Source organism: Mus musculus, chromosome 18 (assembly GCF_000001635.26).
Source record: "Mus musculus strain C57BL/6J chromosome 18, GRCm38.p6 C57BL/6J".
Classification (NCBI taxonomy): domain Eukaryota; kingdom Metazoa; phylum Chordata; class Mammalia; order Rodentia; family Muridae; genus Mus; species Mus musculus.
This window is the reverse complement of record NC_000084.6, coordinates 56,378,530-56,395,589: the sequence shown is the minus strand read 5'-3', so window position 1 is coordinate 56,395,589 and position 17,060 is coordinate 56,378,530. Positions and strand designations below refer to the sequence as shown.

The following is a 17,060-nucleotide window of genomic DNA, read 5'->3' as shown; positions in this document are numbered from 1 at the left end:
TAGCTGCCTGCTGGCAGGGGCCAACCTCCATGCTACCTTAGCTCCAGAACACGGCGTTTGTTCCTTCTCTTCTCCATTGCTTGCCTGCCCTAGAGCTTTCCTTTTTAACTTTAATACCCTGTCCTTAATCTTCTGCTTGAGTCTATTCTTTGTCCGTGTGCTTCTGTTTGGACCCATTCTTTAATTCTTTTATTAACGAGACTAAAAACCTCAAAGGAGAACCTTGATTTCACTTGTATCATCTGATAGCTCAGTTGGGACTCCCCCAGATTTCCAGGAACACTTACTTTCTGCCTTTTTATGATCCAGTTCCTTTACCCCTCGTTGCTTCATGATCCTTAATACCCATGTAACAGGAATGATGTCATGTGCTTGCAATTCTAGTGCCTGGGAGTGAGGGGTGGGATGGAGGCAAGCGGATTCCACTGGCTTGATAGTCAGTCAGTCTAGTCAGCTGTGAGCTTTGAGACTGTCTCAAAAGATAAGGTGGAGAGTGAGAGAGCAAGATCCCCAAAGCTGACTTCTAACCTCACCTCACACACATGTACACACATATTCATATAACAGACACACACACACACATACACACACACACAACCATTTGTCATTCATTTTCAGCATTCTGTTATTGTGATTGACTAGTCCATTTCATATTTAGCAATGCTATGTTAATAAGCTGGGTTTCCAGAAAACAAAAGCTCTACTGTGTTGTGGTGGATGATTTCCACTGTACAAATTCTCCCACGGGGCTGATCCCAGCACAGTGTCCTCATGGCTCCATCACAGTCAGTCCTTGTGAATCTGCGCAAACTGACTCCCTTGCAGGAGACGGACACTTTGGCTTTGTAGCCTGGGTGCTGGGGGAAGCACCTCCATCTATCCCCAGGATACTAGATTTACAAAGCCTGTGTTCTTTGATTTAATTAGCATTATCAGCAGACAGATTGCATAGCAGCGATTGCACACTCTGCCTTTGGCTATACATAAGTTGGTAATTATTTTTGGAGATATTATGATTATTTGTGCCTCTTTAGGGCTCTTTTTGGTGATATTATTAGAGTACGATATAACATAAAAGTTAGAATTTTCAAGTTAATAGGTTGGTGATATTATTTATAAAACAAATGTGTACTTATTTATTATTCTGAAAACACATAAAACATAAAGAAGAAATTAAACATTGCCTATACTCCGTATCCCTGAGAAAATTACTATTCACCTTGGAGTGTCATCAAATTTACATCTTACTCCCAAAGTTTGCCAAAGTAGTTTGGTAGTCTTTAAAGTACATCCAACATGACTAAATATACGTGTGAGTCCTTATCAAAAAGAGAGTAATTAAAAATACATCTTCTTGGCTCCTTTATTACCAGAGACAAGGGTAGTAGAGATAACATTAAGAATATCCTTGGACCGTCTTACGACACAGATCTGTGTTCGCCAATGGCTGTGATGGTTTTGAGATGAATCTAGGAATTCGATGCCTAGGGACTAATATGGACAGCACAAAGCATCCAGTTAAGATAGCTCATGGTAGAGAAGGCTCATCTCAGTGTGGAGGGAATGGTGACCCTCTCAAGCTCATCAGTAGCAAGACTAGCACCACTTCTGGCCTCCCCTTCATTTCTGACTTGACAGTCTGGATGCTTTCTGCATCATGGTGCTGTATAGAACCACTCCTCCTTGTGACACACAGGACGTCAACTCCCTTCTGGGTTACCCCGCCGATATGTGTTGTTTTTTTCCTTTTGTTTCTTTTTGTTGTCTGCTGTGCAGCCTAGGTTGGCATGGAGCCGATCCCTCCTGCTGTTCCCTCCCAATTGCTGGGACAACAGATCTGTATCATCTCACAACAGAAAGATGTGACCCTGTGTGTGGCCCTTTCCAACTGTCTGTCTGTCTGTCTGTCTTCGTATTTCTACATTTTGCGTTTAGACACTAGCTGTCTGAGCCTTTTTCATCAATTATATATGCTTTTTAAATTTTAGATATTTCTACTTATATTAATTATTCAATTGGTTTGTGGGGCTAGTACATATTTTGTTTTTAAAAACATGTTTGAATTTTTTAAAATTTATTTTTGTTTAATGTGTATGGGGTTTTTGCCTGCATGTATGTTTGTGGGCCAGATGTGTAGAGAACTTGCAACTTGCAAAGGCCAGAAGATGCCCTGTGACAGGAGCTATGGACGGTTGGGAGCTACCGTGTGGGTGCTGGGAGTTGAATCTGGGTCCTCTGGAAGAGCAGCCATTGCTCTTAACTCCTGAACCAACTCTCCAGCCCCATGTTTGAATTTTTAATGTGTCATTTTCATATCCTGGGATCGTAAGCATTTAATCCTGGGATTAAAGGAGGGCGCCACCACTGCCCGGCAAAAAATTTGAATATGACTTAACATCCAATCTACTCTCAGCAACTCTCTACTATCTGACAGCATTTCTCAGTTTGCTTTTATATTCTCAGTAAAATGTGATGCATTATTTAAAGCATATCTGTGTATACACTCATGAGTATGTGTGGAAAAGTGTGCCACAACTGTGCTGGTGGGGGTCAGAGGATAACTGGTAGAAGTCTGTTTTTCCACCATGTGGGGCTCAGTGATCAAACTCCTCCCTGCTGAGCCACCTCCTTGGCCCTAACTTGTTTCAGACAGCCACATGATAATATAATCGATACAATACAAAGTTCACATGTATGAGTATACAGTGAAGAATACCTAGAGTTGTGCAACTATCCCCAGCATCTAATTTTAGAACATTTGCATCACTCCTAAAGAAACCTTGAACTCAAGAGCAGTGTCTCTGCCTTTCCCACTCCTTTCCTCTCTGCCCAGGTATCTACCACTTTCTCTTTCTAGAAACAAGACATTCCATTTCATCCATAGAGGGAAGAAGTTCCTATTGTGGATATTTCTTACAAACAGGCTCCTACTATATGTGATTATTTTGTGACTAGGCATTTTCTTGTTTTGTTTTGTTTTGGTTTTTGGTTTTTTTGAGACAGGGTTTCTCTGTGTAGCCCTGGCTGTCCTGGAATTCACTTTGTAGACCAGGCTGGCGTCAAACTCAGAAATCCGCCTGCCTCTGCCTCCCGAGTGCTGGGATTAAAGGCTTGTGCCACCATGCCCAGTGTGACTAGGCATTTTTAATTTAGCATATTTCAAAGCCTCGTCCATGTAGCATATGTCAACACTTCATTTTATGTTGAGCATACTAATATTCCAGTGAGTGTGGATACCACGGCTCATTTCCTCATTCTTCAGTTGGTAGGTATGTGAGTTGCTTATGTCTTTGGGCTATTATGAATGACACTATTACTGATATTTGTGGGCAGGTTTTGTGTGTGGACATGCTTTTAATTCTCTTTGATGATATACCTGGGAATAAAATCGTTAATGTTTATCTTTATGAAGGGCTGCACAGCTGTTTTCCAAAATGTCTATAACATTTTACATTTTGGTCATCAATGGATACAAGTCCCAACTTGCCCATACTTGCCCAGACTTTGCCATTCTAATGCGTGTAGTGTCTCTGCCTTGTTTTGATTTATATTTTCTAATGACCAATCATAAGAAGCACCTTTTGTTTTATGTGCTTATTATTCACTTTTGGAGAAAAATCTATTCATATTCCTTGGCCTATTGAGGTGGTTTGAATGAGAATGCCCCCCCCCCTCCCCAGGGCTCATAGATTTGAATGTTTGGTCTCTACTAGGTGGACTGTTCAGGAAGGATTCAGAGGTGTGAACTTGCTGGAGGACATGTGCCACTGTGGCTGGGCTTCAAGGTTTCAAAAGCCCACACCAAACCTAGTATGGCTTTCTTTCTACTGCCTGCTTGTGGTTAAGATTTAAGCTCTTAGCTACATCTAGCAATATGCCTGCCTGCCTGCTGCTTCATTTCCTGCCATGATGATGATGATGGACTGGCCCTTTAGTTAGCAAGCCCAAGCCACAATTAAATGCTTTAAAAAAATTTCCTTGGTCATAGTGTCTCTGCACAACAGCCCGACAGTAACCGGCACAACGGTCTTTAGGTTCGATGTTTGCCTTTTTATCACTGAGTTGTGTCTTTTATACACTTTGGGTACAAGTTCCCTGGACATGTGTCTTATAAACATTTCTACCATTTCCTATGCTCTTTCTTCCATTTTTAAAGATTTATATAACATACTGTAGCTGTCTTCAGACACTCCAGAAGAGGGAGTCAGACTTCATTACGGATGGTGTGAGCCACCATGTGGTTGCTGAAAATTGAACTCAGGGCCTCTGGAAGAGCAGTCAGTGCTCTTAACCACTGAGCCATCTCTCCAGCCCTGAACATTTTCATTTAGACAAAATCTAATTTATTCATGTTCTCTCTTTCACTTTGTCATTTTGGCGTCATACCTAAGATACCATGGCTCAACCCCAAGGTCACAATGGTTTAATCACTATGTTTCTCCTCCTCTTCCTCTTCTTCCTCTTCTTTTGTTAATTAGCCTTTTTAGTGTGTGTGTGTGTGTGTGTGTGTGTGTGTGTGTGTGTGTCCAAGAACAAGGGAAAGGAAAGGGCAGCCAGCAGGTGCAGAGATGGTCGTTTCCACATTTCATTTCCACACAGAACTAAACAGCACAGAGTCACTATTGCGGTTTAAAGTTGGCAGCACGGGATGAAGGGAGGTGAGGAGCAGGGGTGTTGTTAAAAAAATATTGGCTCCCCCAAATTGGGTGCCTGGGATGGGACTTGTTCTGCTTCAACCCAAAAGGAACCAGAACGTCAAAAGCAGTTTGGGAAGGACAGAACCATCAGGGATGGAGGGAGGAGGATGGTCTAGTGGGTAGTGAGGACGTTCGGCAACTAAAGTGAAGCAATAGGCCTCCCCTTGCTTTGATCCCCAGCCCCTCTGGTCTGGCAGGAAAGTGGCAGCCTGCAACATCCAAGAGCTGGTCTGGGGCTGCTAGAAGCTCCAGGCAGGGGCTGGAGGCCTCTCGAAAAGGCTTGTGGTCCAGGAAGATGACCGCGCTGCTATCTAGTTTTTCTGCCAGGGTGCAGCAGTCCTTGCCCTTCTTGTCGCTCTTTGCTGGTAATCCATGCGGCTTCCCGTAACTTTCCTCCTGATGGCACCCTTGGCGCTGGCACAGATCATTTTGATCTTAAGGGGAGCACTCTCAGGGGCCCAGAAGATGAACAGTAGGTCCTCCTTCTTGCTCTCTCCTTGGTCTCTTAGGTTGCATCGTAGAGATCATAGTGGCAGATCTTGTCTGGCAGCTACTTGACAGTCTGCTCCACATCTCCTACCAGGATCTCCCTGCCCTCCAACCAGGGGGATGTTCTTCTTATCCTCACCTAGGCAGAAGAGCACTGCCTTCTTGTCGTTTCTTCAATTCTCCCAGCATGAGGACTTAACACACTTTCATGTCATCGAACACCTTGATGACACCGTCATCCGAGACAGCCACACCAGAGGCTGTGTTTCCAGAAGCAAAGGGGAGACAGAAAGAGCTACAGAAGAACTAACGGAGCAGCTTCAGCTGTTGCTGGGACCCGACTCAACAGCTGTATTTCTTCTAAATATAGTTTGATAGTTTTAGTTCATCCATAAGACCCAAGGGTGAAAACTTTAGCCAAAAATACCCAACAAAGTGGAGCTACAACCTGTAGAGACCACCTCCAGTAGAAAAGCATGGCCCCCATTTGTGCATTGGGGACACCCACACATCTCAAAAATTTTAACCCAGAACTGTTCCTGTCCAAAGGAAAGACAGGGACAAAACAATGGAACAGAGACTGAAGGAAAGGCCATCCAGAGACCACCCTACCTAGGGATTCATCCCATCTACAGACAACAAATCCCCACACTTATGCTGATGCCAAAAAGCACTTGCTGACAGGAGTCTGATATGGCTATTCCCTGAGAGGCTCTACCAGCTCCTGACCAATACAGATGAAGGTACAGTCAACCATCAGACTGAGCCTGGGGACCACAATGGAAGAGCTAGGAGGAGGACTGAAGGAGCTGAAGGGGGTTGCAACCCCATAGGAAGAACAATCTCAACCAACTGGACCACCCAGGGCTCCCAGGAATAAAGCACTAAATAAAGAGTACACATGGAGGGAGCCATGGCTCCAGATACATATGTAGCAGAGGTTGGCCTTATCTGACATCAATGGGAGGGAGAGGAGCCTTGATACCCCATCTTAGGAGGATGCTAGCGGGGGTGGGGGGGTGGGGGGTAGGTGGGGGGTGGGGGGTGTGTGTGTCAGGCAGGAGGGGGTGAGTGGGTGGAGGAGCACCCTCATAGGGTGAGGAGAGAGAGGGGGGATGAGATGGGAGGGTAAACAGGAAGGGGAATATCATTTGAAATGTAAATGAATAAGATGATTAACAACAACAACAACAACAAAGAGTCAAGCCTTAACCCCTTGCTATTATTTCTGAGTGTGTTGTGAGGTGGAGTCCTAGTTTCCTTTTGTCCTTTTCCCTTTGCTTTCACTGAGAAGACTATTTCCACATTGGATTGTCCCAATCACTTTGTTGAAAATTAATTAGCTACATACATTAGTTACTGTTTATTCCCAGGTAGCTAATCGTTTTCAACAATGTACGTAGCGACATGCTCAGAAGTAGTGACCCCTCCATTACTTTTAAAGTAACCAGCAACGGAGCCATGGATTTGATTTCATGTCTGAGGATCCAAAGCTTAGCATCCTTGTGTTGCTTCGCAGTCTCCTTAGGAGGCAAATGTCACCCCTGTTTTCTTAATCCAGTTACATTTCACAGCATGCCTTCTGCTCCCGTCATCATCCCCGCGGGTGGTGTTTGCCTTTACAATGTTGTCTGTGAACATGGCAGTACCTTGTCATGTCTATGTGGACTTGTTCTCTTTATTGGCTTACTTCTGGGCAGTCAACCCTCCCCATAACCGCCCAAATAAAAATCTTTACCCTTTGAAGATAGACATCTTTGAGGGATTTAAAAGAAGTTGAGGCCAGAATAGTAGAGAATTGAAGAATACCTCTCCCTATGTGCTGATAGTTTTAAGAAAACTTAAACTGGCAAACAAAGAAAAATTCCCAATCCCAAAGCCTGATCCAGTGGCTCTCAACCTGTGTGTCATGACCGCTTTCAGGTTGCATACCAAATATCCTGCATATCAGCTCTTTACATTAAGATCATAACACTAGCAAAATTACAGTTATGAAGTAACAACAAAAATAAATTTATGGTCGGGGTCACCACAATGTGAGGAACTGCATTTAAGGGTCAAAACATTAGGAAGGTTGAGAGCCACCGAATCCTAACCCACAGTTCCTGCTTTAAAAAAAAATTCAAATTATTTTTAATCCTCTCTCTCCCTCTCCCCCACCTCTGTGTCTTTGTGTGTGTGTGTGTGTGTGTGTGTGTGTGTGTGTGTGCACATGAGTGCACAGGAGGCCAGAGGCATGTGCTAGGAACTGAACTCAGGTCCTCTGAGGGAGCAGTGAATGCTTTTAACAGGTGAGCCACCTGTCCATACCTCATTTCAAGGAACTCAAGAAACATAACCTAAAGGCAAACCTAGCTTTTTAGATCCAAAGGAACTGAAAGCCAAATCCTGCAGAGCTGACACACTGAAGTGGGAAATACAGAGCTCTCCCGGGAAGGCTGAGTCTTAGGCTGTGGTCAAGGTCACAGTCACACCTTTCATCCCCTCTCTGCCTCGCTTCACCCACCTTCTTCTCTCCCTAACCTGAAGTAAACAAGAAACCAAGTCTTCTGGGCAATGCGCTCAGAAGCTAAACACTCTTGTTCAGAAGTCTCTGAGTACACTCAAGCCTGCAGGACCATGGTGAATATTGTTCAAGGCTCTGAAGATAAACTAGGAAGGTTCCTCAGTGAGCCACCAAAGACCTTCTCCATGCAAGAAAACGACCTTTCCCACCGCAAACGGCTGCACGCCACTCTTCATTGTTTGCTTTTCAGGTCGGAGACCTGTCACTTACAATTCCGTGTCCAGCACCTCTGGCTTCACTGCCCTCCCTGGGAGCAAATTCTTCCAGGGCATGAGCTGAGCTTGCAGTGTTAGCTGGATGCTCCTTGGTGACGGGACCTGCTGCTGTGCTCCCTTCATCTCCAGAAGCCAGCTGATCTCCAAGAAACTCTGCGGAGAGCCAGGAAGGAACTTTGAGTTTATGCTCCACCTAGCCAATGGCAGCCCTGGCAGCCAAGTGTCTGGTTTCTCTTTCAGAGACTGCTCAGACAGATGGGATCAGCCACAATTAAAGACGGTCCATCTGTGGCTCTGAAGGTGCCCACAAGAAACTTGTGCAGCCACTGTGGAAATCAGTGATGGAGGTTCCTCAAAAATGAAAAGTAGAACTCCTGTATGATCCAACTATGCCTCTCCTGAGCATAGACCTGGCAGACTCGGAGTCAACAGACCACAGGGGGCCTCATACATTATTGTAGCATTATTTGAATGAGCCAGGACATGGAACCAGCCTAGATGCTCATGAGACGATAAGTAAAGGATACTGAGTATACACACACACACACACACACACACACACACACACACACACACACACACGATGCTTTATCTAGCCATAAAGAATGAAATGATACAGTTTTTATGAAAATGGATGGAACTCAAGATCATGTTAAGTGAAATGAGAAAGACTGAAAAAGATAATCATGACGTTTTCTCTCACACGAGGAGCCTAGGTTTAAATGCATGTGAGCACACACAATGCAAACATATACGTACTCATGGTGAAATCACTTTGCGGAAAGGAGGCGGCCAATGGGAGATTGGATTAGGAATGAGTGAGGGACCTACATTACCAAAGAACACTGGGACCTGATTAGGACCTACATTGCTAGGTCCTACACCAGTCCCAATGTTCTTTCTAACTAGGAGACAGTGTATGTAAACTGTAGGTTCCCACCAGAATTCTAAAATTATCCTGTTTATTCAAGTTTAGGACTGTACATTATATAAATAAAATATCGCCAATGCAAGTTGGATGCTCTCTATTAAATTATATCACCCACGTGTCAACTGGACTTCCTGTAATCAGGATAGAACATGGCTTTTGCTGACTGTGTTCAGCGCTAGGTTCATCATGGTTTGTCCCTCATAGTAGAGAGTCTAGGAATATTTTTCTAATTAACAAAAGAAAACCTGCCATGGGAGGAAGTGGATTGGCGAGAGCTGGTTTTTGTTGTTGTTGTTTTGTTTTTATGAGTATTTTTTTAATTAGATATTTTCTTTATATACATTTCATATGCTATCCCAAAAGTTCCCTATACCCTCCCCCCACCTTGTTCCCCTACCCACCCACTCCCGCTTCTTGGCCCTGGCTTTCCCCTGTACTGGGGCATATAAAGTTTGCAATACCAAGGGGCCTCTCTTCCTAGTGATGGCAGACTAGGCCATCTTCTGCTACATATGCAGCTAGAGACACAAGCTCTGGGGGTACTGGTTAGTTCATCTTGTTGTTCCACCTATAGGGTTGCAGACCCCTTCAGCTCCTTGAGTGCTTTCTCTAGCTTCTCCATTGGGGGTCCTGTGTTCAATCTTATAGATGACTGTGAGCATCCAGTTCTGTATTTGCCAGGCACTGGCATAGCCTCATATGAGACAGGTATACCAGGGTCCCTTCAGCAAAATCTTTCTGGCATATGCAACAGTGTCTGGGTTTGGTGGCTGATTACGGGATGGATCCCGGGGGGGGGGTAGTCTCTGGATAGTCCATCCTTTTGTCTTAACGAGCGCTGTTCTTTTCTATTCTCTGCAAGTGGTTCCATCATGTCAGCAAGTCTGACACTAAAACTCCTTATTAATTAGCATAAGTGGAGGTCCTAACAGCATTTTTTCCCTCTGTGTCAAACAAAATCTCAGTTGTTAAACTCAAATGGTTGAACATGTTTTATGTGCTTTTATTTATGATCACCGCAGAACAAAGGGTGCGTGAGAAGATGGTTGGTTTGCACAGGAAGTACTAAGATAACGGCGATCAAACAGAAGAGCACAGCATGTTTGCGTTTAAGGAGAGATGGAGCCAGCAGCTCCCATGAACAAGACTGTTAGGGCCTTGCATGACTTTTATTCTCTGATCTCTGCCCTCTTTCCTCCCCTTCGATGAAGACTTGCCTGAGATTTTGGGGAAAATTAGAGGCACTAATGTTCATGTTACTCAGCTCTTTGTCACTGTGACGCCCGAGAAAATCCCTTATGGAAGAAAAAGACTAATTTTGGCTAAGGCCTGAGCGATTGCTGTCCATGGTCAGCTGGCTCCATTGCCTTGGGCTTGGGGCTAGGCAGAGTATCATGGCAGCTAGAGAATGTGGCCACATGGCTTTATCTAAGGTAATAGCCCCCATACAGGACCCTTCATAGCTTCTGCACACTTTAACTTGGGTGTAAGATTTGGTTCGTTGGGTAGAATATACAAGTGAAGTTTTGACAGATGGAAGCCTAGACCTCAAGAAATCTGAGTGCTTCTGCTTCTCTGTGGTTCCCATGGCAACATGTCTGAGTTACAGGTCACCTGAGCAGACTTGAGTCATTCCAGCTATGGTAGACCACCCAGCTCCTAGATCATGGGCCATCCCATCTGAGCAGACCTGGGTCATTCTAGCTGTGGTAGACCACCTGCGCAGATCTGGATCATTCTGGCTATGGTAGACCACCTGAGTAGACCTGGGTCATTCTGGCTATGGTAGACCACCTAGCTCTTCGATGACGGGCTATCCCACCCAGTGATATGAATGAGCCCAGCCCAAATTCAGTCGATCTGGATTTGCAATACTTCTGCCAACCTGTAAACTCGTGAAAAAAAAATCAATTGTGTTCAAAACTTATGTTTTAAGATGGTATGTTTAAGACAGCAATGGATAACTGCTTCTGACCATGATTCATACTATAAATGGGGTAGACTAGTAATGGCTTCTCCCAGGGACAACTGCATTTTAAGTGTCAAATGTTCAAAGTACATGAAGCTAAATCTGAGGCTGCATCTGCATCAGGAAGTGAGCAGGCAGAATCAAGAGCATCTGGAGTCTTCATGGAATGATGGATGCATATCAGAGCCAACGGAAGAGCCAGGGGAAGGTAACATTCGGACTAGGATTATGATAATGATATCAGATATGGTAGACTAGAACTCCCCCTCTCATGTCTCCAATGTACTGGAACCACATCCCTGCCACCTTTCTGTTCCAGCCTTCCACTTATAGCCTCTCAACAAAGATCAAGACAAGGCTTAGCATCTCTGTGTTCAGGCCTGTTCCCAAATGGCTATTTTCTAGGACCCCGCTCTCCTGCAGTAACACACCATTAGTGTGGCATCCACACAGCTTTGGTTTTCGCCTCATGCCTGTCATATAAGCACACTCAGATATTCCAAGGTCTTAGTAACCATGCAGTTCAGTTTTCTTTTCTCAGAAATGATGGCGAGGGAAGGAAATTGGCTAGGCCAATTTCTCCTCAGTATCAGCCTCAGTGTTAGGAAAGATAGAGAAGCAAAACAAGAATCTATTGATCGCTTTTAAGAGCGGCAGTCCAAGGTCCTTTTGATCACCAGTAAAGATGCTTTCTCCTGATCTGGAAGCTTGGACTCATAGCCCCAAACTTAGTAAATATTAACGCCCATTTTACTACTTTTCTTATCAGCCACAGAAACAAAAGTTCAGACTTCATGTGATGTAGATAAATCCAAAGTCACACATATGATGGCAAGTGAGATCATAAATGTTATAAGAGCTTGACTATCCAAGTGTAGTGGCCCAGGGAGTGGCACTATTAGGAGGTGTGGCCTTGTTGAAGTAGGTGTGGCCTTCTTGGAGGAGGAAGTGTGTCACTTTGGGGGTGGGGTTTGAGACCCTCCTCTAGCTGCCTGAAGATGCCAGTCTGCTCCTAGCTTTCTTTGGATGAAGATGTAGAACTCTCAGCTCCTCCTATGTCATGCCTGCCTGGAAGCTGCCATGCTCCCACCTTGATGATAATGGACCGAACCTCTGAACCTGTAAACTAGCCCCAATTAAAAATGTTGTCCTTTATAAGAGTTGCCTTGGTCATGGTATCTCTTCACAGCAATGGAAACCCCAACAAAGACACTAAGTTATGATCATCTTTAGAGGAAAAAAAAAAAAGAAAAAAAGAAAGAAAATCTACCTCCTGCTTCAACATCATGAATATGTAACAAGGTCATTCCTCCTTCGGATGTTTCTAAGCCCACAATGTGATTCCAGGCACAGAAGAGAACTTGAAAGTCTTCCCTAGGCATCTCATCTGATAGAAATTCTCTCTTCATCAGCTCAGCCTTTAGGAAAGCAGGAATAGGCTCCTCAGAGGAAAAGGGTAGAGGAATGCAGGAATACATTTCCATCAGTAAGTAGCATTAATTATAAGGACGGCATTTTCTGGAATGAAGAGCTCCAAGCCAAGTTATCAGACTACTTCACTGGTATGGGATGTGCTGAGGTCATTGTCTTTGTTGTCTCCTGGTTTCTCATATGTAACACATGGCTGTGGGAATGAATCGGCTTTCCCCTAATCTGTGGGTAATTCTTGTAGCTCGTACGGGAGTTGAGAAATGCTGTATAAAATTTCTGTGTCATGAAGGTCATATGTAATAAATCTAGGCCCTTGTATTAGCTCAGGCTTAGCCAATAAAGATCCCAGAAACCTATTAACACCTGTAGGAAGAATCATTTGAGGCATGCAGACACAGGCAATTAAGGCTTTCTTTGGCTGTAAATAGGTCTACTGTTGCCAAAGGAGGAAATGAAGAGATCATATTTTGTTGATTGCCTCCTATTCTGCCAGGCACCATCCAAGTATTTTATATCTTTCTTGTTTATTCATTACAATAACCATGTGGAATAGTATTATTTTACCTTGTCGATACTGACTTTAATAATTATGCTCCCCTCCAACCAGTTTAGCTTTATAAAGAGAGCAACAAAAGACACAGAACCTCTGGGGTCAGTTTTGTTCTCTTGTTTTACTTTTTTGGCTTTTGGAGACAAGGGCTCTTTATGTAGCTCTAGCTGTCTTGGAACTTGCTATGTAGACCAGGCTGACCTTGAACTCACTGGGACTGACCTACCTTTGCCGCCTGAATGCTAGGATTAAAGGTTTGTGCCACCATGCCTGGTAGGCTTATTCTACAAATCTGTAAGGCTATATTATCAGCCCTATGACGGAATGCCATATATTCTAGTGATGCCCTACTAATCCGAGCAGTTCCCGTGACTAATCCCTAGTAAATTAAACATCTCAGATTTCATGTGACCAAAGTAAAGTTTTAAATTCACCACCAAAAACTGAAAACTTTCCTTGTGGTATTTACCTTTCTCATCACAGTGTTTTCCAGGTGTTGGCCAAACAAAATAACTTTCTCATTACATCTGCCTGGGTGATGGCCGAACAATATAGACAATGCAGGTGCCTCTCATTGCCCCCTTCCTCACATGTTACCAGTTATTATCAGCGGTGCCTTCAGGACTTGCCTCTAAACACCATGACCCTGTCAGTTCTGCAGGTCTGCTTTCCCTTCCACATGAATCTGTTCTACACAGGGTGATCTTAAAAAACCAAAATTAGCCATACCCTCCATCCCGCCCCCATGCTAGGGACTAAACCCCAGGCAGACACTCTACACCAAGCTACACTCGACCCCTCAAGCTCTTTTGCTTTTTATACTTCAGATGGGATGACGGAGTATAGGGATAATCTCTTGTGTACTGTGTCACCTGTCAATAAAAATCAAGATGGCCAATAAGCTGAGGCAGGATTAGAAGGTGGGACATACGGCAGGGAGGGAGGAACTCTGGCATATGGTCTGGTGGGAAGATTCAGTACTCGGACTCAGAGGAAGTCAGACATGTGAAATTGAGGAGAGGTAAGTAGCCAAGTGGCAGACGTAGAATAGTATAAATGGGTTACATAAGTTATGAGCTAGCTTACGGCCTAGGCATTTGTTCACAAGCCTCTGAGTTGTTGTTCGGGAACTGGGGTGCAGGTGGAAGAGCTTGTGGTTACAGTGGTGGCAATGGTGGGGCGCACCTCACCACTGCCCATATTAGCCTTGAACTCCTGGGGTGGAGGGGTTTGGCTTACTTTCTCAGCCTCCTGAGTATCTAGGTCTCCAGGTGTAACCGTCATGCCTGGCTTTATTTTCCTTAGAGTTGTCTGATGGTTTTTGACGAGACTCCTTGACAGCCTTACATGGCTCATGACTGGTCCATTGGTTTTCTGATTAGCAGCATACTGGCCTCATCCCTAGATGGGGTACCTGCTCTGTCCCCTGCTTAGATAGCCTCACCTCCAGCTTGTCCTCTTAATCAATTTCTCCTCAAATGTCACCTCCTCAGGATGCTTTCTTTGACCACACTGTGAAGAGCGCATTTCCCTTGGGCAGGAACTACCCTGACACTTTTGCTCTCCCTAGCCTTGTCTGGTTCATTTGTTTTCCTTCTGATTTGTTTTGTTCATTTCTAATTTAGTATATATTACAGTGCTGGGGTGGGTAGGTATTTCTAGAATTGCTATGGTCTGAATGTGTTGCCTATACTATACAATGCTATTCTATACTATACTATACTATACTATACTATCTAGGGGTTGCCAAAGCAATACCATGGACGGGTGCTTTAGGGGTGCTAGAATACAATGTGTTCTCACTTGTTAAAATTTAAAGACTTTATTCGAGACCTATTCTGTTTAACTCCTGCTTCATCGTAAAGACGACTTTGGACAAGGAATGCCAGGAGCTCCCAGAACAGTAAGAAAATAATCCTATCCTTTATATTTATTTTATATGAGTACATTGTAGCTGTCATCAGACACACCAGAAGAGGGCATCAGATCCCATTACAGATCGTTGTGAGCCAACGTGGCTGCTGGGAATTGAACTCAGGTCCTCTGGAAGAGCAGTCAGTGCTCTTAACCGCTGAGCCACTCTCCAGCCCCCTATTCTTTTTTTTTTGTTTGTTTGTTTTTTTCAAGACAGGGCTTCTCTGTATAGTCCTGGCTATCTTGGAGCTCACTTTGTAGACCAGGTTGGCCTCGAACTCAGAAATCCGCCTGCCTCTGCCTCCTGAGTGCTGGGATTAAAGGCGTGCGCCACCATACCCGGCTCCCCTATTCTTTATAGATCAGTTATATGCAGATATTTTATTATAAACAGCACAATCAGACTAATTATTTAATGAAAAAAATAGGATTTTTTTTGGTCTCACTTTGCTTTCTAGCCATTTCTGACTAATGCACATTTATTTTCTTTCTTTCTTTCTTTCTTTCTCTCTCTCTCTCTCTCTCTCTCTTTCTTTTTATTAGATATTTTCTTTATATACATTTCAAATGCTATCCTGAAAGTTCCCTATACCCTCCCCCCACCCTGCACCCCTATCCACCTACTCCTGCTTCTTGGCCCTGGCATTCCCCTGTTCTGGGGCATATAAAGTTTGCAATACCAAGGGTCCTCTCTTCCCAATGATGGCCGACTAGGCCATCTTCTGCTACATATGCAGCTAGAGACACGAGCTCTGTGGGTACTGGTTAGTTCATATTGTTGTTCCACCTATAGGGTTGCAGGCCCCATCAGCTCCTTGGGTGCTTTCTCTAGCTCCTCCATTAAGGGCCCTGTGTTCCATCCAATAGCTGACTGTGAGCATCCAGTTCTGTATTTGCCAGGCACTGGCATAGCCTCATATGAGACAGGTATACCAGGGTCCCTTCAGCAAAATCTTTCTGGCATATGCAATAGTGTCTGGGTTTGGTGGCTGATTATGGGATGGATCCCCAGGTGGGGTAGTCTCTGGATAGTCCATCCTTTCGCCTTAACTCCAAACTTTGTCTCTGTAACTCGTGCACATTCTTATTAAAACAAAAACATAGAAAGACAAATACAGTGTCCTCGAATAGATTTCAAGCACATGGACTCAGAAACATTTTGGATGAGATTATTTTCCACACATAATAATTTTTAATACACAGAAAACAAGAAGGAAGAACCCTGTTAGCTAAGGAAACTCATCAAACCCATTTACTCAGAGACAGTTTGGACTTAGGAAAGAAAAAGAAACTGGTTATCACTGCCCACGTTAGACGTGTGTGTCTGTCCTCAGGAGTACTCTGGTGTGAACTGTAAGTAGGAAAATGGGTGAATGTGGATCCCAGCCATGTCTACATGGTACCATGTGTCAGGATGCTCTTGGGGCAAACTTTGGGAACTGTGCCCATGGATCCTTGGAGACCACTGTGATCTCAACTTTGATGAATGTGCCATGGAGGTCTATGTGTGGATGGAAGAAACAACTCCCACTGTGACTGTACAGGTAGTGGCTTCACAGGGACACATTGTGAGACTTTGATGCCTCACTCTTGGTCAAAGCCTTGTTGTAATAATGCAACATGTGAAGAAGACACTGTTGTCAGCTATATTTGTCACTGCTGACCTGGATACACAGGAGTCCTGTGTGAGACAGGCATGAATGAATGCAATAGCAACCCCCGCTAGTTTTGGGGAGATGTGCTGAGCTGTCCTCAGAGGATCAATAGGAATGCATTGCAGGCCTGCCTTCCTCCTTCAACTACCTTGGAGCCTCAGGCTGTATTTGTCTCTGTCAGCCTGGATCCATAACTGTGCTCTGAGAGGTTCCGCCCAGCATCTGAAGGAAACAAATGCAGAGACCCACAGCCAAACATGAGACTGAATTGGAGAATTCTTGTGGAGTTGGGGGAAGGATTGAGGTTCCTGGAGGGCGATAGGGACTCCATGAGAAGACTATCAGAATCAACTAACCTGTACCCTTGGGGACTCCCAGAGTCTGAAACACCAACAAAAGAGCATATAAGGGCTAGATCTGGGTCCTCCACACATATGTAGCAGATGTGCAGCTTGGTCTTCATGTGGATCCCCATAACTAGAGTAGGGGTTGTCCCTGACTCTGTTGCCTGCCTGTTGATCTCGTTCCCCTAACTGGTCTGCCTTGTCTGACCTCAATGGGAAAGGATGTGCCTAGTCCTGCAGTGACTTGAGGTGCCATGGTGGGTGGTACCCAGAGAGGACTTCCCCTTCTCAGAGAAGGG

General features: G+C 44.4%; 1 protein-coding gene and 2 pseudogenes across 1 annotated transcript in view; 1 reads left to right on the top strand and 2 right to left on the bottom strand.

The window, feature by feature from the left end:
* Positions 1-8,105, bottom strand: part of Gramd3 (GRAM domain containing 3) — a 116,308-nt gene extending 108,203 nt beyond the window's left edge. Inside the window, exon 1 of the mRNA XM_011246800.1 lies at positions 7,963-8,105. Coding sequence (XP_011245102.1) covers positions 7,963-8,090 — 128 coding nt within the window. The 5' untranslated portion in view covers positions 8,091-8,105. The remainder of the gene's footprint in view (positions 1-7,962) is intronic.
* Gm8629 (predicted gene 8629) lies at positions 4,788-5,447 on the bottom strand (annotated as a pseudogene).
* On the top strand, positions 16,082-16,604 carry Gm18527 (predicted gene, 18527; annotated as a pseudogene).